This window comes from Gadus chalcogrammus, chromosome 9 (assembly GCF_026213295.1).
Source record: "Gadus chalcogrammus isolate NIFS_2021 chromosome 9, NIFS_Gcha_1.0, whole genome shotgun sequence".
Taxonomy (NCBI): Eukaryota; Metazoa; Chordata; class Actinopteri; order Gadiformes; family Gadidae; genus Gadus; species Gadus chalcogrammus.
This window is the reverse complement of record NC_079420.1, coordinates 12,605,842-12,626,669: the sequence shown is the minus strand read 5'-3', so window position 1 is coordinate 12,626,669 and position 20,828 is coordinate 12,605,842. Positions and strand designations below refer to the sequence as shown.

The window sequence follows — 20,828 nt, the reverse complement described above, 5'->3', positions numbered from 1 at the left end:
TCTCTCTCTCTCTCACTCGCCCTCCCTCTCCCGTGAGGAACATGATGACGATGCACCACGGCGTGGCCAATGGGCAGCCAGGGAGGCGGTGAGGAGGGTGCGTCTGTGTGTTGCTCATCTCTCCAGAGCTGATCGATGCTGAGGAGGAGGGAGCGGGAGAGAGAGGGAGAGGTGAGCTGGGCGAGGGCCTCGTCCAGGCAAAGGCACACCCCGAAACGACCTGAAATATAAAACGCAAGGAGATATACAGGAGAGAGGGAGACGGAGGAAGAACACCGCGGCACCATCTATGTCAAGGGTGGAGCCATCCACCGCCCAGCGTTATTATGGATACACGACGACCAAAGAGACCCACCACCCTGGCTCTCTTCCCCCATCGGGCCCAGCCCCGCTCCCAGGTAGGACCCTGTTTACTGACAGCTCAGCCATCACCAGCAGATCCTGTAGGTGGGACGCCATTTGGTATATTGTGTGAGTGTGTGCGTTTTCTGGAAATGTCTGTTGGGCTTGCAAGATGAAATCCCGTCTTTAAAATAACCCAGCAAGACCACTCTGCTGTCTAAAATGATGATCGCTGTGCGTGTATGTGCATGTGAATGTGTCATGTGTGCGCTTGTGTGTGTGTGTGTGTGTGTGTGTGTGTGTGTGTGTGTGTGTGTGTGTGTGTGTGTGTGTGTGTGTGTGTGTGTGTGTGTTTGTGTGAGTGCCTGAGTCTGTGTCGTGCTTGTGTTTGTGTTTGCGTGCACATGCATGAGTGAGTGTATGGATGAGTGAATCTTGTCTAAGAGAAGACAGCAAGGAGCAGTGAGGTATCTCTGATTAAATGTCTTCTGTGCCAGATCATGTGTCCATTAAACCATTATAACACTATTAACACCGAAGAATCCCCCATCACAACGTAAAGATTAAAGAGGTTTACATAATCAGCATTGTACATCCAAATATGACAACCGATACAACCGATAATCAAGATACAAATACTCTCATCCAATGAAGAAATGACAGAACTATTGCGCAGGCATTCTTTATCCTTTCTAACCATATGGGAAACAAATATGTATTATTATCTCTGGATTGGAAGCCAATGAATTGATATTGGTCGAGTTTAATGGTATGATAAACGTGAGAACTAATTATTATTCTGCTGTTTTATCTTCTTGCATCCTGTACTACAATGGCATATCTGACCTCCCGTTTGGCAGTTCATGCTGTCAATGAACTTTGAAACTGAAAGCAGTTCCACAAATACCTAGCTATACTGCACACATCATGACTCAGAATGTATCAGGAAGGTTACGCTCAACACCATCCAATTAAGCTTATTTTGTTGTACTCTAGTTGTATCAAAAGATCATGGCCAAAAGGATTTGAAAGGAACCCAACACTGAAAGTCCACCATGGGGCACAGAAAGAGTCAAGCAAGTAGCACCAAAACAACCAAAGGACCAAAACAACCTTTAAGGACAGTGGGATGAAATGGGTTTGTTGGGTTGGGAGGAGAGGTGGCTGGGTCTGGAGGTTGGTTGGTCTGGTCACGGTGGTGGGAAGGACTGGTGATGGGTAGGAATGGTGGTAGTGCTATTGGGTCTGGTGGTGGTAAATACTGGTGGTGTGTCTGCTGGTGGGAAGGACTGCTGGTGTGTCTGGTGGTGGTAGGTCTGGTGGTGGGTCTGGTGGTGTGTCTGGTGGTGGTAGGTCTGGTGGTGGGTCTGGTGGTGTGTCTGGTGGTGGTAGGTCTGGTGGTGGGTCTGGTGGTGGGTCTGGTGGTGTGTCTGGTGGTGGGTCTGGTGGTAGGTCTGGTGGTGGGTCTGGTGGTGGGTCTGGTGGTGGTAGGTCTGGTGGTGTTTCTGGTGGTGGTTGGTCTGGTGGTGGGTCTGGTGGTAGGTCTGGTGGTGGGTCTGGTGGTGTGTCTGGTGGTGGTAGGTCTGGTGGTGGGTCTGGTGGTGTGTCTGGTGGTGGTAGGTCTGGTGGTGGGTCTGGTGGTGTGTCTGGTGGTGGTAGGTCTGGTGGTGTGTCTGGTGGTGTGTCTGGTGGTGGGTCTGGTGGTGGGTCTGGTGGTGTGTCTGGTGGTGGTAGGTCTGGTGGTGTGTCTGGTGGTGGGTCTGGTGGTGGGTCTGGTGGTGGGTCTGGTGGTGGGTCTGGTGGTGTGTCTGGTGGTGGTAGGTCTGGTGGTGTGTCTGGTGGTGGGTCTGGTGGTGGGTCTGGTGGTGGGTCTGGTGGTGGTAGGTCTGGTGGTGGGTCTGGTGGTGTGTCTGGTGGTGGTAGGTCTGGTGGTAGGTCTGGTGGTGTGTCTGGTGGTGGTAGGTCTGGTGGTAGGTCTGGTGGTAGGTCTGGCGGTAGGTCTGGTGGTGGGTCTGGTGGTGGTAGGTCTGGTGGTGGGTCTGGTGGTGGGTCTGGTGGTAGGTCTGGTGGTAGGTAGGTCTGTAGATCTGGTGGTAGGTCTTTCGTAGGTAGGTCCATTGGTAGGTCTGGGGATGGGTCTGTTCATGGGTAGGTCGATTGGTGGGTCTGGGGTTGGGTCTGTTTGTGGGTAGGTCCATTGGTAGGTCTGGGGATGGGTCTATTCGTGGGTAGGTCCATTGGTGGGTCTGGGGGTGGGTCTGTTCGTGGGTAGGTCCATTGGTAGGTCTGGGGATGGGTCTGTTCATGGGTAGGTCCATTGGTAGGTCTGGGGGTGGGTGAGTCTGCTGCTGGGGGCCATCAGACCCCCACTCCGATGGTGGGGGTCATAGCAGCGGTCTCCTCTAAACGGGTAACATGGAGGGACAGGCGGGGAGAAGGCAGCCTGCAGCAGCAGGGAGATGAAAACGTTGCAACCTGAGTAGGAAAGATGGAGATACAAACACGATATCACTCACAGCGCAGAGGACAATCAAAGAAACTACAGTTATTTTTGTTGATGAAAAGCAGCCAGCTAATCCCTGAGTACAGTGATGCAATAGGAGAAAGTTCTGTTGCCTGATACTTTTGTTATACTCAGCTATCCCTATGGGCAATGCAGTAAGTCAGCAGAATGTGTACTTAGCATTAAAATAGGTACATTTATAAAAGTATTGTTTATAAAGGTATTGTTTGTAATATTATTGTTTGGAAAACTAGTCTATAATAGTATAATCTCTAATAATATAGTTTACAATGGTATTGTTTGTTAAAGTATAGTTTATAATAGTATAGTTTATAATAGTATCGTTTATAATAGTATCATTTGTAATACTATAGCTTATAATAGTTTCATTTGTAATAGTATAGTTTATAATAGTGTCATTTGTATCAGTATAGTTTATGATAGTATCACTATCAGTAGTCACTTCCTACTCTTGCAGTGCAATAGTCCCGCCTCTTCCTGGGGATGATGTTGTCAATCCTCCCTAGGTAAGACGTACAGTGATGGAGAACCAGAAACTTGGGAGAAAGTGGAGTTTTCTGGCAGACATGCGTTCAATTGGATTGCTTATTAACTGCGTTTTGATTTGTATAATATTTGAACAATAAGCGGATAGAAATAAAACTACTTATAATTCTACTTCCTGTCGATGTAAAATTATGCTTAATTCAGCCACCATGCTACACTGTGCATGGTTCTTGCTTTAAACGTAAAACATTTTAATGTTTTGATGTCGTGAAAGGCCATATATAATGAAGATAAAGTTGCATGATACCAATCAAGACCAAGACTCAGACCTTATTTATGTTGTCCTAATTTTTAATGGTTGTTGTTGTTGTTTTCTGCTCATTCTCGAACCAGGACACCATCAACAACAACTCTCTATCAAAGAAAGAGAGCTGTAAAGATGGCCGCTCTGCCTCGCCCCGCATCACAGGTCTGTTACGTCACACACATAATATGAATTATAATGCATGGTGACAACCAACCCATGCAATGATATACTTCTTACAGCAAAACAAAGAAGAGTGGGACAATTCAAGTACATGTTTACATCCATATATGTGTTTGTGTAGTATTGACCTAGTTTGTGGCCTCTGCTTCAGAAGCCTTCTCCTCTTTATGTCCTCAAACCTCGGGTCAGCATCCCCCCCTTACAAAAACCCAGAGCAGACCCATGTCGAGAGGGGCTGCAGAACACTGTTCTTATAGCCTGCACTACTCTGTCATCGCAATTATCCAAACTAGCCCAGGTCCCGTTTTAAAGCACATCATAGATGAGCCACTCCAATATTCTTCTTGTTTTGCCCTTCTCATATTCCCCCTGCTTTGTATGAGGTTGGCTGGCAACGTTGGAGGTGTGGGATGGGAAACTGCCTTGCTTGCATCCCACTTACTGCTGACTTTGTTATTTAGTTGAATGTATGTGCTTTGCTGTGCATTCACTGATTGGTTGGAACGTAAATGAAACCTCCCTTTTACATCTAATTGGGTGATGACGCTTGGACGAAAACGTTTTGTCTACCAAACTATGGTGGCAAGTTGACCAATGTTCTCTTATTCTACCTATATGTGCACTAGAATAATGACATATTTGAGCACAGAACTAGGCAATGCGATGTAAGAATATTGTTAAATACAAATACACTGTATTAGCCATTTTACACAAACTAAATATATATGGTTTCCTTAAAAGTGTCTCTCTGACCTGTGGTTCATAGTTATTATTATTAGTCCATATAAAAACATGTTTTTCCCTTGTTTACACACCGCAGCTTGGTTTCAGTGCTTGGTTTAGTCCTACACATGTCTTACTGTTCTCTGCTAATCTGTTCCGAATGCCACTGATTACCTAATAAATAATCGTATACCTGTTTGTATTCTGTGTGCACACGTGTGCGTGCATGTGTGTGTGTGTGTGTGTGTGTGTGTGTGTGTGTGTGTGTGTGTGTGTGTGTGTGTGTGTGTGTGTGTGTGTGTGTGTGTGTGTGTGTGTGTGTGTGTGTGCGTGCGTGCGTGTATGTGTGTGTGTGGCATGTGTTTGTGTGTGTGGGTGTGTGTGCATATGTGTGCGGGTGAGTGTGTGTGTGTGTGTGTGTGTGTGTGTGTGTGTGTGTGTGTGCGCGCACGTGTGTGCGTGTATGTGTGTGTGTATGTGTGCGCGTGTGTGAGCGTGTGTGTGTATGTATGTGTGTGTGTGTGTGTGTGTGTGTGTGTGTATGTGTGTGTGCGTGCGTGTGTGTATGTGTGTGTGCGTGTGTGTGTGTGTGTGTGTGTGGATTAAGGGGATTCAGCCCAAGCAGGGGCCAGCCGGTCGCAGAAGACTGGGGAGAAAGTCCTGCTGGGCAGCCGTCGCACCGCCCCCAAGCCCCCCGGCGCCTCCGGAGCAGGGGGGGGCAGAACAAAGACAGACAGTCACACACCCGCGGGTGCAGCTGCAGACACACAGACCCGACCGCAGGGAGACAGGATAAAAACGAACTCCACCAGCGGTGTATCAAGTTATCCTCGTAGAGGAGCAGGAGCAGGAGGTGCAGGTGGGGGAGGAGGGGGGAGAGAGAGAGGCCCAGGCACAGCCACTGGCCGAGGAAGAGGAGGAGGAGCGGGAAGAGGAGGAGGAAGAGGAGGTGGAGGAGGTGGAGGAGGAGGTGGAGGTGGAGGAGGAGGAGGAGGAGGAAGAGGGGGAGGAGGAGGAGGAGAAGGAGAGGTGGCAAAGCGAGGAGGTCGGCTCTGTGAGGGCCGGGTGAGGAATGGACCTCCGCCGGCGGCGACGGGAGCTCACAAAGTAAAGACGCAGAAGGTGGAGGACAAAGGGAAGGCGGCGTCCAGAACCGGGGACCGTGGCAGGAGATCCACCGGAGCGGCTGGAGGGGGCGGCAAGGTGAGCAACCTTCTCACGGGCCCCAACATTTGTGTGGCGTCAATGGTGGTCCCTCGCACCCCCGTCGCTCCACGAAAGCAGAGGCCCAAAGACCCGGAGAAGACGCAAGACAAGACGTGGTCCCACGACAACCGAGGGGTCCAAGACAAGACGGGTTTCCGCGACAACAGAGTGTCCCAAGACAAGACGGGTTCCCGTGACAACCGAGGGCCCCAGAACAAGCGGCAGAGGCAGCAGGAGGAGCAGCGCAGGAGAGAAGCTACAGGTGACCCATCAATTCCTAGTGTGCCATATTATTCCACCGAAATGAACAAAAAACAAATGGGCCGTTTCTGCAGTTGGAGAGCGGGAAATTACATCCATCCTATCAGTTACATTGTTTTCTATAAAAAAAAAGGCATTAAAGCTATGGAATATAGCTTGTTGGTCATCAGGATTTGACGTACAGACAATGATTGTATAGGCAAGCCACCTGCATGTCTCAGACTGGCCCCTGCCCATCAACATTAGGTCATTTGTTGGGCTTTGTTTCCAACGTCCTTCTCTGCTCTTTATTTCCCCTCCTAGTACAAAACGACGTCAGGAACCAGAGCTCCCCGACGGCACTGTCCCGCTCTAACAGCGAGTCGGGATCCAACAGGATGTCCATCAGCTCTGACATAGAGGGGCCCGTCTCGGACCCCCTGTGCCCCGCCGCCACCCTGCCGGACAGAACCAACACGGACATCCGGGAGGAGGACGGCGAGGGCGAGCCGGCCCCGTCGGCGGTGGGCGCTCTCAACGGCAACGGCGAGACCCAGAGAGAGACGCACGGCCCCTGGAAGGACGCAAAGAACCGCCAGGCAGGGACGGACGCAACCAGAGATCAGCTGAAGGGCGACGCGCCGGGTGGATTGAGTTACAGCTGTATGAGGTACGGCCTGGGGCCGGACGGCCAGCCCCTGGAGCTGGACCTGGCCACGGAGCTGGCCAAGGGCCGCAAGGACGACGACAGCGACACGGAGACCGTCTACCAGTCGGCCAACGAGGAGGAGGACCCCGAGTACGAGGAGGAGAGGACACGGCTGGAGAGGGAGAGGCTGCAAGGTACTGATGAGGGATGGGATGGATGGGTTAAGGGATGGATGGGTTAAGGGATGGATGGGTTAAGGGATGGATGGGTTAAGGGATGGATGGGTTAAGGGATGGATGAGTTAAGGGATGGATGAGTTAAGAGATGGATGGTGGATGGGATGGATGGGTTAAGGGATGGATGAGTTAGGGGATGGATGAGTCAGGGGATGGATGAGTTAAGGGATGGATGAGTTAAGGGATGGATGAGTTAAGGGATGGATGAGTTAAGGGATGGATGAGTTAAGGGATGGATGAGTTAAGGGATGGATGGGGGATGGGATGCATGGGTTAAGGGATGGATGAGTTAGGGGATGGATGGGTTAAGGGATGGATGAGTTAAGGGATGGATGGTGGATGGGATGGTTGGGTTAAGGGATGGATGAGTTAGGGGGTGGATGAGTTAAGGGATGGATGAGTTAAGAGATTTAATAGTTAAGGGATGGATCTGGTAAGGGATTGATGAGTAAGGGGATGAAGAGTTAAGGCATTGATGAGTTGAGGTATTGATGAGTTAAGGGATTGATGGGTTAAGGGATTGATGAGTTAAGGGATGGACTGTTAACAGTGAAGTCACATTCAATCAAGTGCCTAATTATGTGTCTTTGTGCAGGCCATAGAGGGCCTACAGGTAACTAGAGACTGGCTAGCAGTGTTATGCTAATTAATGGGTAAATAGAAAGCCGCAATGCAAGATAATGAAAAATAATGTTTATGCATGGCGAAACAATTCAATATATAATGAGGGTAGAATAGAAACCAAAAGAAATCCTCTTATTTATGTTGATGAAATGTCAAGGAAAAACCCTTGAGCATTGATACTACTACAGGTAATGTAAGATTAAATGTAATATATTATGATCTATTAAATAACTGCATGACATTCAGGTCTAAACAAATGCTTCATCAAGTCTGACCCAGTGTTTTCCCACACCTTTTCACCACTAAGTGTGACATGAATGGTGCTAGCATGCACTCTCGTAAATGTCGATCGTTGAACTGGTTCTTCCATCTTGCCCCTCAGCAGTCTGACCCCTCTTTGTTCCTTGTTTTGTTTTGCTCTTAGAGCAGAGGATAGAGGAGAGGAAAAGAAGGGAACTACAAAACACGAGGCGAGAGGAGGTGGTCAAACTCATCAGGCAGTCCAAGATGGTTGCTGTGACAAAGAGTGTGGAGGAGCCCTCCAGCATTAAGAGCAAAGCACCGGCAACCAGGAAGTTCCTCAACTTGTTTGTGAACGGCAACCAGTACAAGTCCACCGGTGATTTCCCCATGCATCGTCTGCAAACACTCTTTGAACATCTTATGTAAAGAGGAATCACACTCTCCAATTATTTTAAGTTTAAACTAAAGCGCTAGGCTCACCATCATCAATCACCTATTCCTAATTGATGTAATACAAACACACACACACACACACACAGACACACACACGCACAGGCACACGCACACGCGTACACTAACACACACACACACACACACACACACACACACACACACACACACACACACACACACACACACACACACACACACACACACACACACACACACACACACACACACACACACACACACACACACACACACACACACACACACATAAGTTAAGAGAGACACAGATGGGAAGTACAGAAAAAATACAGTTTGTTAAACTACCATAGCATACTATTACTTACTGTGTACACATACGACATTGTGTTGATTCCTTGCTGATCGATTATTATTGATTTAGGTGCTGAGTCATTCGGAGTGTTCTCCTGCTTTCTGGACGGAGTCGAGAAACAGCAAAGCCACAGAGCTGTCTACAGGTACATATACACACACATCGACAAACACACAAATGCACACAAAAACACACAAACAAACACACAAACACATTGGCACAACATACACGTTGTTACTAACACAGATACACACAGACACTTTTACACCCGTTCATCAGATCATCCAATTCACACTTCTTTTTGATGGATGTTATGGTTAGCTACCTCTATTTTATAATTGTAGATATTATTCAGGGTCGTAAATTGGACAACGCCAGACTTTTCCTTTGCAAGCAACATTTTTTTGCCAAATGGTAGCTAGGTTAGACACAGTGGGATATCATATTAACTAATGGTAGATAGGTAAGACACAGTGGGATATCATATTAACTAATGGTAGATAGGTAAGACACAGTGGGATATCATATTAACTAATGGTAGATAGGTTAGACACAGTGGGATATCATATTAACTAATGGTAGATAGGTTAGACACAGTGGGATATCATATTAACTAATGGTAGATAGGTTAGACACAGTGGGATATCATATTAACTAATGGTAGATAGGTTAGACACAGTGGGATGTCATATTAACTAATGGCCTTATCCTTTGGCAGAGGTGAGCAGAACTCACTGGTACTACCTCAATGTGATGTTTTTGCACTGAACAAGGACTGCACTTAATTTCGTTGTACTTGTTACAATGACAATAAAGATATTCTATTCTTCTATTCTATTCTATATTCAAAACTTGAACTTGGAGTTCCCTTTTCAGAGGTGTTTGGCTGAGTTTTTCCACATAGCCAATCAAAATGCTGCTGCAGGGTTTCTGAAGTGATGCTATGCATGTCCTTAAACATTGAGGTTCCATCTATTGTAGGTGAAGGTGGAGCCATAAATTCACCATAATGCCCGTGCATGATTGTGCCTCTGCAGTCATGTGTCGTGTGTGTGCATGCCTGCTTGAACCTGCACAGGTTTGTCCCCCGCCATGCTGACGAGCTCTACCTAGAGACAGATGACCCTGTGCTGATGGTGTCCCAGTCGGAGGACCTTTGGTGCCAGGGTTACAACATGAGGACCGGATCTACTGGGATCTTCCCCACTTACTATGCTGTCAGGGTCTCCAAGGAACCCAGCCACGGTGGGTCCCACCCTCGCACCTCCGAATCACAACAGATCACAATCTAAGATGCACAACTGACTGCCACATCAGATGCACAACTGATCAGCATCTCAGATACACAACGGATCACCACCTCAGATACACAACAGATCACCACCTCAGATACACAACTGATCACCACCTCAGATACACAACTGATCAGCATCTCAGATACACAACTGATCAGCATCTCAGATACACAACAGATCACCAACTCAGATACACAACAGATCACCAACTCAGATACACAACAGATCAACACCTCAGATACGCACAGATCATTGCCTCAGATAACTGAATCCTTCCAATACACAACAGATCACCAACTAAGATACGCAACTGATCACCCTCCTTCAGGTTGATATTTAGCAGGTATCCTTTCCTTTCATGTCCTGTACTTTATGTCTTCTGTGTCATTTCCATACCTCTTCTTCTTCTCCTCTTCCACATGTCGTCAGCTCCTACTGACGCTTGGATGGATCAGTTCCCGGTGCGGTTCCTGGGTTCTGTTCAGGTCCCGGTCCACCAGGGAAACCACGTGCTCTGTGCGGCAATGCAGAAGGTGCGGCAATGCAGAATCTAAAATCAACGTTTTCTGGAGGCAAGGGCGAACCGGTTCTTCGCTAAGAGTTTTACAACACTAGCTTCTTCTTTATTTCGATGTGATAATTTTTTTAAAGGGGGCGAGGCCTGATAATGGCCCAAAAGGACCATCCTCAATCCTTTCTGTCTTAGAAATTAGGTTGCAATTCCAGAAGACCCTGCCTATCCCCTGACCCAATCTGAGTCAGGGGATAGTCAATAAACGACCTGAGTCAACTCAAGTCTATTATATGAGAATTTGTATACATCACAGTTACAATCTCAAAGGCTTCACAAAGGCCCCCACTATACGACCCCCCTTATCCCAAAGTAGTCACCACACGATTGAGCTCTCAGCGTCAGTGTTGCAGGCGTTGCCAATATATTGTTATGGATTTGAGCGTTGAAGCCCAACCTAGCATTGCCACTGCCCTGGGCAAAGCCGAGAGCCAGCGAAATTTATTGAGAATGCCAGGGTTAGGGTTAGGAATTTAGGATTTTGTTGTGTAACCTGAATCGCACCGTTAAACCCAACAAATGACTCACCAAGTGGTTCAGAACTTGAAATCGTCTTGTTTCAAACCAAGGGTCTTTCTTTTACAGGTTGCATGTAACAGGCAAATATCTATGCAACCTCCACCTGCCTGTGTCCTTGAGGTTAGTGTGTCTGGTTTGAAGATCAGTGCCCAGGACAAGTGTTGTTCCTCTACCAGGGTAGGACCTACCTTCCTTATAACATCATTACTCTTATTTTCTTATTAATTGCTCTGCTGATGTTGCATCATCTATCTATCTAGATATCTATCTGTCTATCTATCTATCAATCTCAGTTATTTCTCACGTAGAATATTTAACATTTAATTGTACGTGTTACACGACAGAAGTCAGATATTTTCTGTGTTACTATTTCTTTAAATAAGAAGCGGTGATGTGAAAATGTCTCTTTAATACTCAAACCACGCACCAACTTCCTTTCTTTCCTTCAGGGTGACCAATGTTCACATTTCTTCCAATTGAAGAATATCTCCTTTTGTGGCTGCCATCCAAAACACAACAAGTAAGTTGTGAGTCATATGAAACCAGTTGACACCAAAGTTTTGGTTTAAATCAAATTGCAAATCATTGTATATAATCAGAACACAAACCCCCCCCCCCCCACACACACACACACACACCACACACACACACACACACACACACACACACACACACACACACACACACACACACACACACACACACACACACACACACACACACACACACACACACACACACACACACTATCCGTTCCTCTCTGTGGTTCGTATGCGCCTGGTGTTTGGGTCTCTTCATTTGAAGTTCTAAAGTCATCGACTTTACTGGGTATCTTTTATAGTCAATCAGCAGTTTGTCAATTCGCTCTGCAGCCGATAAACACACACTACAATTTTAAAGGCTGTCCTCTATCCACCATATTCACCCCCCAAACCCTATGCTTTGTAGTACACTGCAACGGGCAAGACGTTAACCATATCTTTTTTGGGGATGTCCCCACAGGTATTTTGGCTTCATTAGCAAGCACCCGGACCAGCAGCGCTTTGCCTGTCACGTGGTGACGACCGACGAGACATCCCTTCCTCTGGCTGAGTCCGTAGGGTGAGAAAGACTTCCCAAGCTTCATCTCTCTCTAGTGTCTAGTCCCGCCTCCTTCTCTGTAGGGCGGAACGCGTGCAACATGTTATTCCGTCAGTATCAATCTTGAATATAATGAATTGACTCAAATGAAAGACATAGCTATACGCATGAATAAAATGTATTGTCATCGTGCATACGTTTTTATTGTGTCAACATTAGCATCACTATCCAACGCTGCTACTCGAATGAAGCATTAAGCTAGTCCCTCTTCTGTGTTCTTCTCTGCTAGGAGGGCATTTCAGCAGTACTACGCGGAACACATCGGCTACTCCTGTCCCACCGAGGACATCTTCATCGACTAGACCCTAAAGTCCTTTGTAAAGCACTGCACTCGTTTTTAAACAGCAAACTGGATGCCGTTTCTTCAAACTACCTGGGTAGTAGACATTCCCTTTCGTTCCCCAATGGCAGCCTGTCAACTAGCACATGACTTGAGATACTGCGATGAGTTGATCGAGGCAAGGTGGGAGGGAGGAGGATGGAGAAGGTCAGGGTTAGTCTATGTGTCTCACATGGAATCACAAAGGGTGTTTTTGTGGCTCTTTAAATACGTATGGATGCAAGTAGATTGCAGCTTTTGGTTCCCCAAAGTTATAATAATGGCATGTAAAACTATTTGACAAAGACGATGTGATCAGTATTGTTGTATAGGCCAACTATAATCCACTCAGTGGGCAACCGTGGCATCAAACCATTGAAGAATTAATGTCACGGTCTGACTGAATATTGGATGTAGACTCATATAACCATGCAAGTCCCTTCCCTCTTAGGGGCCCGGCCCCTACAGAAATGTTACGTACACAAAGCAAACAGAAACCTCCACCTGAGGACCTAGACCTGATCAATTATTTTCAGGTGAGAAACCCAAGATTAGCCACCTCAACACTTGACAATCATTAAGATATTGAGGGATAATTCTTGAAAATCACTTGTGATTTCAAGTGCCCACTTTCTATTTTTTTGCTGCTTGATTTATCCTTTTCCTCCATCTCTAAACAAAGTTATCCAAATATGGCTTCTAACCAAGACATAATTCCACAATATTTCCTGGTAGTGTAAGATGTTCTTTTGTCTTTTAAAAACAAGGCTCTTATGACAGATGTGCAATTTAACATTTCTATGACCAATTAATCCATTGCAACGTTCACATCGCAGTGCAGTCACATTATCTTTCGCATTACTAGCTTGAATCCTATTGGCTATGAGAAAGAGAACAAACTGTATTGAAGATTAAGGCGAGATCTCTGAATTGGATTTTTGTGAGACATTCATGAGACATCCATGTGCTTTATCCTGCTACAACAACCATAATCCTAAAAAAGGACTCGGCTGAATCCAGCATTAATCCATCCAAGAAGATTCTACACAGACAATTGTTCTGCCATGCATCTATGATTTTAGTGGCAGATGTGAAAGAGGAAATGTTTGGACAGTTGTCTCCTGTATTTTGAAAAAAAAAAACAGTGCCTATTTTCTGTGTAGTGGTAATGACTGTGTTGAGTGTTGATTGGAGAAGCCTGAAGATCACAGAACTTAGTGGCTACAAAAGTCATGTCTATTTAAATCAACGTTTTATCTGTCGCAAGATATGGAATATGGTACACCTAAGATGTCTTGCTTCCAGGGAATGGTTTTGTGTATATATATATATATATATATATATATATATATATATATATATATATATATATACTATATCTCACAAGAATCACTTAAGTTACCGTTTCATTGCAGTGCTGAACTTCCGTCCTCTTGAGTATAATGGGCTTTTCAAAATAGTCGTCACTAATGTGTGGCACGGGCATCATCTTAGGTGTACTTTAAGGAGGTTGATCACTATAATGTTGACATCATGTCCAGTCTGTATCACTGCATATCAGTGTTTTAAAGATATAAATATATATATATAAGATCACGGTGGTGACAGTAATTATTGTCAATAAATCACATTTATAAGCAAGATTTATTTTTGACTCACATTGACTCACAACAGAGTGCCAGACAGACCTGGTCGGACCCGAGCAGGGCTCCAGGAGGTGCACCTGTTCTCAGGACCGACTGTACACCAGAGGCTGCACTAACATCCAGCCTGTAAAACAACAAACACATGTGTGTGCGCGTGATTGTGTGTGCGCACGCAATGCTCCCCGCCACACAAAATGTCCTGACCAAAGAAAGCCCACGACATTGGCCAACGCATGCCTGGAATGTCGCCGGGGGCTCCTGGGGAACTCCGCCCTCTTGGCCTTGTACGCCGAGCCAGTGGCCTGGACTGTGTAGTGGTACAGGCTCTGGGCCAGAGAAGGCGGCCCTTCGTGTGTCCAGCCCCTCAAAGAACTCCCGCCTCCGTCCACATGGGGGCTGAGTACTCGCGGTTCCACAGAAGTGCAGCAATTGAAAGGCTTTCTAACACTTTACAATAAGGGTACATGAATGAACAATGCGTTTACATGAGTTAATACAGTAATAAGCACCAACAGTTAACTCATGGTTTAGTCATCATTTACTAATGGTGTTCATGTTTGCTAATTGTTTTCATGTTAACTACAGTAATGATGTTCATGTTAACTAAGGTAATGTCATTCATGTTGACTATGGTATTAATTTATTCATTATTGAGCTAACCCTAGCCGACAGAGTCTGAGGTTCACTGAGCCCTCTGCGTCCAGGGGCAGATGATGCGGAGGGGGTGTAATCTAGTAGGAGTTCCATGCCCCTCGGGGGGCGAGGTGGAGGCCCTGACGGGGCGGCAGAAGGAGCTAGCAGCCAGGATTGAGCCGCCTGCTAGCTAAAAGTTTAGCTAGGCGTTTCAAATCAGGAGAAATGTCATGTGATCAAATAATACACTTGAGCACGGATTGAAAAGTTTAGTTCCTAATTTAAAATGATCAAATAAAGTTTAAACTCAACCTTTTTCTATCATTCGAGATAAGCACATTAACTGGCAAGTGCCTCCCATAACCACCACCAATTACCTGTTTAACAAACAAATCGTCATTGAAAAATATTTGGTGCATTACTTCTAAGACAATTATATTATATCATACAATGCTATAAAATTATAAAGACATAGTTCCAAGAAAAAATGACACAATAACGAAATCCATTCATTAATAGTTAATGACAATTTATTGGCATTTCTGAAAGTAGTTTTGTTTATCAATTCATTTGAAAGCCTTGTTTGCTACATATTGTGAATGTCGTCTCTACGCTCAGGCGAGCAGAGGGATAAGTGTGTGCAGCGTTGATGCTTCATTGAGCTCCATCTCACCGTCAATAGTTCGCACAAGCCTGATTGTGAAATGTGTATGCATTGCATGCAACTCAATCTTAACGCTAAAATAACTTATTCAAGTAAAAAACTCATGTATTTTTTAAAAGACAAGAGCAGTCCTTAATAAAAAGGGGAATGATCAGTTGATCGAGGGTGTTAGTGAGGAACCTATAAACACAACAAACCCTGCCTCTCCTTTTATGCTACACCCTTTGTGCCAGCAGACACATTTGCAGAAATGCAACAAACAAACAAAACAAACCACTGAACATTGAAATTATATGAATTATTATTCATAACTATTAGTGTAGTAGTTTAGTATATAGTTCTGATTTTGTGGCATCGCTGAACAGTTCCACATTATTATTTTTTTATAAAAAGCTGCCTGTAGGTATTAGGTAGGATTCAAGAGTTATCAAGAGAGAGACTAGCAAAGTGCAGAAGAGAGACAGATTTTGGAACTAAACTACCCCAACAAGAAAGATTCCCTGCCTCCGCCCTCAAGGATTGTTGCATTTCAGACACCTGGGTTTGACAGGCGAGTTACCTTAAATCAGGGAAGAGATGCCCTGATTGGTCAGAAACCTGCCCGGAGCGTTCAAAAGTGTAAATTATCTCCTACAAAGGCAGGTGCCTTCAACTCGAAACAGATATTCTCACAGCACATTAGACTCTCTTAAAGCTGAGGAACTCAATCAAATCATAGCTCTTAAACCTTACCCACAGCAGCTTTAAGTGGTTCATAGAGAGCTATGGGTGTGGTCCTTTTCATTTAACTCTCGGAGGAGTCCGTCTCCTCCGTGGAGCCGTCGCTCTCCACCTCCATCCTCCTCCTGTGGTGGAGGCTCCTCCGTGGGGAGGCTTTCTTCTGGCTCTCCCTCAGCCCCCCTGGAACACTGCCACTGCTGTTGCTACCAGGGCTGGCGGAGATCTGAGATATGCTGGAACCACGAAGAAGAACACGCATCAGTCACCAAATATATTTCATAGTAATAAATGTCTTATGAACGACACAGTATAGATAAGAGATTTAGTGTGTGTGTGCGTGTGTGTGTGCGTGCTCGTGTGCATGTGGGCGTGTGTGTGTGAGGGTGGGTTTGTGAGAAAGTCTCACAGTTTAAGAAGCTCTTGATCCATCTCTGGGTCAACCAGCACATCTGATCTGTTGGGTAGCGCACCTGAAAAATGTATCATGGGTTTGAAAAGGTGCGGATCATTATACCAACTATTATTATAACGATTATAATAATTATATATATGTATATAGTTTGATTATAATAATACACACTGCATGGTAAGACAGCGCTATATTGTGCAGCATGTACATTATTCATTGAGCACCTAATGCTGACCTATTTCTGTGTTGATAGTGTCGTGTTTGGCCAGGCCCATCAGGAAGCCGTAGTATGTGACTTTGGGACTTTGCTCCAGCACATCCAACATACAGGTCCTAGAGGGGTAACTAGGGCACAGAGACATGTGGGGGGGTGTCAGAGCAGATAAACTGAGTTGATCTGTGGAGGTCAGACATTACCGATAAATGAAGTAAGTTACCTCTGTTTAAACCTGTCACAGAGGCCATTTATGCACTCAGCCAGCGTAGAGGCCTCGACACCTTCCTGCAGTTCCTGGCTGGTGTTCTCCTCTGTGGCCAACAGGGGGAGCTGCTCTACAGCGATCGATGTGGGCACGATCACCGTGTTGGGGCTCTTACCGAACAACAGATCCTGGTAGATGGTCAGGACGCTCGCAAGAAACTCTGTTGGGACATTTTTGTAGCATTTGGGGAATTCATATTTTCAGACATTAATCCTCGTAGCGGAAACACTCTTGCTTTTGAGCAATAACCATATAGATATCATGACCCTGCTGAAAACCATGATATGGACTATGGTGGCACCATAACATTAAGTTAAGTGTTAAGCCCAATAAAATGGCACCACCTACACACAGAAATGGGATACAAGTATTTAACTTCATCGTTGTCTAGCCCTTGTTTATTCTAAAGTACCACAAATATCGGACTATTAACTGTATTACAAAAACGAAATACCATAACCATAAACAAATGAATTACCGTATTGAATTACCAATTATATATATTTACTGCTAAGGGTATACAGGTACGGAGAACAACAACTTTACCATGGTAATAAAACAGCAGCTGAAAGGCATAAAGGAAGTCTGCAAACGACATCAGATAATCAACAGCGTCATCCATTAACACAATTCTGCAGAAAGGAAGAGATAGCATTAATCAACAACAAAATATCTAACTTCTTAGGAGGCTAGAATATAACATATGATGGCTCAATGTTTAAATAGTCATTGCTTCCGTTGCAGTGTACGATAAGTCACTGCACGCTGCGCTGTGTGTAAGTAACAAGCTGACCTGGCAGCACTCTGCACCAGCTCCACTGGGAAGTCTGGACACAGCAGCTGGAGCACAGAGCTGTACTCCTGCATGGACAGAACGTCTGCAATTACACAAGAGAAATAGAAACAGTGCAAATCATGGCAAACAAAATGAAGAAAAACTAGATGTTTACGACTGGCTACTGCTGGGAGAGTACACCAGTAATGAATGGCAGGAAAAATCTCCAAATATCATTGAATGAGCTGTATTTAATGTTTAGCCGTATTTATTGCCTTTCATGTAATCAAAATAGGTATGCTGTATTGACTTAATTAATCTACAAATCCCTGTATTAACAGGGAGAATAACTGTCTGGTACGTAGATCTTTACTTGATGAGTGTGAGGTATAGATAAGTGAGGGGCGGGCTAATATTTCCATGTTTGTTCACCTACTCACCTCCACTCCTGCCAATCTGTCTGAAACATCTCCAAAAGACTTTGATGAATGATGCTCGGTTGTGAGGAGTAGCCTTGATGTAGTTGTATTCTCGAAAGAGGACATGGTTGCTGTTCTTTACACTGCTGAAACTTAAAAACAAGGAAATGGCATCACAAATGGAACGTCAAACAAATGGTTTAACCAACAAATCACATTACATTTGAACATATCAGAATTGATTCCCTAATTTCTTTATAATTTAGTTCCCGATCCCTCAGTCCATTCTTTCTACGTTCAATAAAAGTCAAAAATTCATGGCGCATTACTGTTCTGTCTAACTGATGAAGTGTATCTTAAAGGTGCAGTGTTTAAATTGAAAATATTTAGATTTTCAGACTTGCCCGATATTTAATGCTTTTTCATCATTGTGTTTTAACTAGTGTATAATCCCAAATATAATCCATCACATGATAATCGTTATGTTTTGTTAAATTTGGCCCGGTTATCCTCACTATGACCCATTTGTGATTGTTTTTTGTATTGTCGTTGTATGAGCGTTAGAATGAGCATTTTTTTTTATAGGAAATGACGGTGTGGCGTTATACTATAAGAGTCAGAGATGCTGAGTATGTTTTATATCATCTTAGTCTACGCTGAAGGTGACTATGACAAAGATACGATTGTGATTTATTTTTCAGGATGGAGCCGTTAAAAATAGACCTTGCGATTAAAAGGAATGTCTCTTTTCCAAAAAAAGGAAATTGCGGTGATTGTGTAAAGCCCATTCAGCTCCATGAACAGCCCATCCAGCTTTGATTACATCATTTTGGATAAACCTTCTGGCACCTTACACAATACAGGCCAGTGCTAGTGGCCACCTCAATTGTGCAGACTGGCCCTTTAATATGTAAAACTATGGTTTTAACTTATGTGGTGAGTACCTTTTTGCTAATATTGTTGAAAAGGTAATTAAAGTATATTGCAGATATGAGAGATTAATGGAACAAAAAATACGTTTCATTCAATGCATTGTTTACGATGTGGTTATTACAATGGTTAGTAAATGGTTATTTCCTGTGTCATGTTAACTGTATAGATGTTTTAAAAAGGACAATTTGCCACTTACTATTCTGCAAAGTAGCGTATCACTCCAAACTGGGTGTATTCCTCTTTATGTTCCAAAAGCTGGGTCAAGGCATCGTTGAGGTAGAAAAGCACATTGGTCTCTACTATAGTAACACACACATGACAAGGGCATAACAGACAACATGCAGAACAGACATCCTACATATATACGAGCCATTGCATGCAGCGACTGATTAATGTACAAATATAATCATGATTAGCCTTTACCCATCCGCAACAACCTTCTAAGCAAATACCTGCACTTCATATTGATAGCATACAACGAGCATCCAGCGCCCATACCACCATCGCACTTAAAATGTCTCAAAGCCGACATCAAACCACTGACATCATCAAACCAAGTCGACCTTGCCTACCTAGATATTCATCCACCGGAAGGACTGGGTTGAAGCGATTCATATTGATGGTTAGAATGGAGAAGGAGTCAGAGTTAGCATTAAAACGCAGAATGGGGCTGATGAAAACAGCTTCCGATCACTGTTGCGTTATCACTAGGGGGACCGACTGCGTTTGACCGACTTCCGTAAACACAGAAGGAGATCGTGAGGAGATCGTGCATGTTCGTGTCCATATCCGTTGTCCAGTGCGGTCAGAGGTCAGATTAAATCTTCGAGGAAAAAGATAATTGGTTTGACTCCTCGTTTATGTATTATTTATTCACATACATTTTTATTATGGTTAAAATATCGATAATACAACAGTGGCTATTGTCTGTATATATTGACCATATGCATTTATGAATTTATGAAAGAATATAACATTTACGATGGGTATAAGCATGTGTGTGTGTGTGTGTGTGTGTGTGTGTGTGTGTGTGTGTGTGTGTGTGTGTGTGTGTGTGTGTGTGTGTGTGTGTGTGTGTGCGTGGGGTGGGGGGTGGGTGTGTGTGGGTAGTTGTGGAACTAGACTTACTGAAGTCCTGAAGACAAAATGTTTTATGCAATAAACCCTTTTCACAGAAGCATCATAAAAACACAGGTGTCTCATGACACTTATTATGACTCTAGTACTTTTATGTTGTCCAGGGCGAGAGGTAGATTTAACTAGTGGGTGAAAGTCCCTGGTACATAAAAGTAGTGATAATTTAGATTAAGAGCATCCCCTGCTTTTGTTATACAACGATGCTCTCTGTGAGAAGGATCTAGGTCTATAGGGCTTAACTGTAAATTGTGACATCACATCGCAATAAACTGCTGCAATTTTTGGATTATTAGCAAGTTAGTCATTACTGTATGTTGGTATTTTCTTCTTTTTGGTCATTGTTTGTAATTAATAGTGAAAGGATGTATCCTTCTGTGGAGACTCCTCTGTGAGATGTGAGTAAAAAAAACTAGTTTTCATATGTTACGATGTATTTACATTGATTTAGGATGTTACATTATTCCAAATATCTTTAGCACTCTCAATATGGTGGAGTCAAGTATCCCCAACCAATAATGCATTCTTATGAACAAGCTCCATTGATTGTTCTCTACTGCAAATAAGTTAGTCACCGAAATTGTCTATCAATGACACCGTGAATGTATCTAACAGTCAGCCAAACTGT

The 20,828-nt window shown here is 44.4% G+C and overlaps 2 protein-coding genes across 3 annotated transcripts; one reads left to right on the top strand and one right to left on the bottom strand.

Moving 5' to 3' along the window:
• The first annotated feature begins 92 nt into the window (after positions 1–92).
• mapk8ip1a (mitogen-activated protein kinase 8 interacting protein 1a) lies at positions 93–13,689 on the top strand. Its single transcript, XM_056598807.1, has 13 exons — positions 93–398; positions 3,746–3,821; positions 5,170–5,415; positions 5,662–6,030; positions 6,333–6,851; positions 7,942–8,136; positions 8,611–8,686; positions 9,620–9,786; positions 10,266–10,369; positions 10,993–11,103; positions 11,376–11,446; positions 11,929–12,027; positions 12,296–13,689. Exons 1-13 carry the CDS (start codon positions 327–329, stop codon positions 12,366–12,368), a joined length of 2,178 nt encoding a protein of 725 aa, XP_056454782.1. The 5' UTR covers positions 93–326; the 3' UTR covers positions 12,369–13,689.
• A 1,489-nt stretch (positions 13,690–15,178) lies between these two features.
• cstpp1 (centriolar satellite-associated tubulin polyglutamylase complex regulator 1) lies at positions 15,179–19,793 on the bottom strand. Of its 2 annotated transcripts, none has more exons than XM_056599642.1 (9): positions 19,639–19,793; positions 19,263–19,365; positions 18,155–18,285; positions 17,733–17,817; positions 17,486–17,571; positions 16,895–17,099; positions 16,693–16,802; positions 16,455–16,518; positions 15,179–16,281 (listed from the first exon to the last, which is right to left on the bottom strand). In XM_056599642.1, the coding sequence occupies exons 1-9, from the start codon at positions 19,679–19,681 to the stop codon at positions 16,113–16,115; spliced, it is 996 nt and encodes a 331-aa protein (XP_056455617.1). In that variant the 5' UTR covers positions 19,682–19,793; the 3' UTR covers positions 15,179–16,112. The 2 variants fall into 2 exon arrangements, with proteins under 2 accessions (XP_056455617.1, XP_056455618.1); XM_056599643.1 differs by having other exon boundaries at positions 15,189–16,281; positions 17,733–17,800; positions 19,263–19,321.
• Between the last annotated feature and the right edge of the window lie 1,035 nt (positions 19,794–20,828).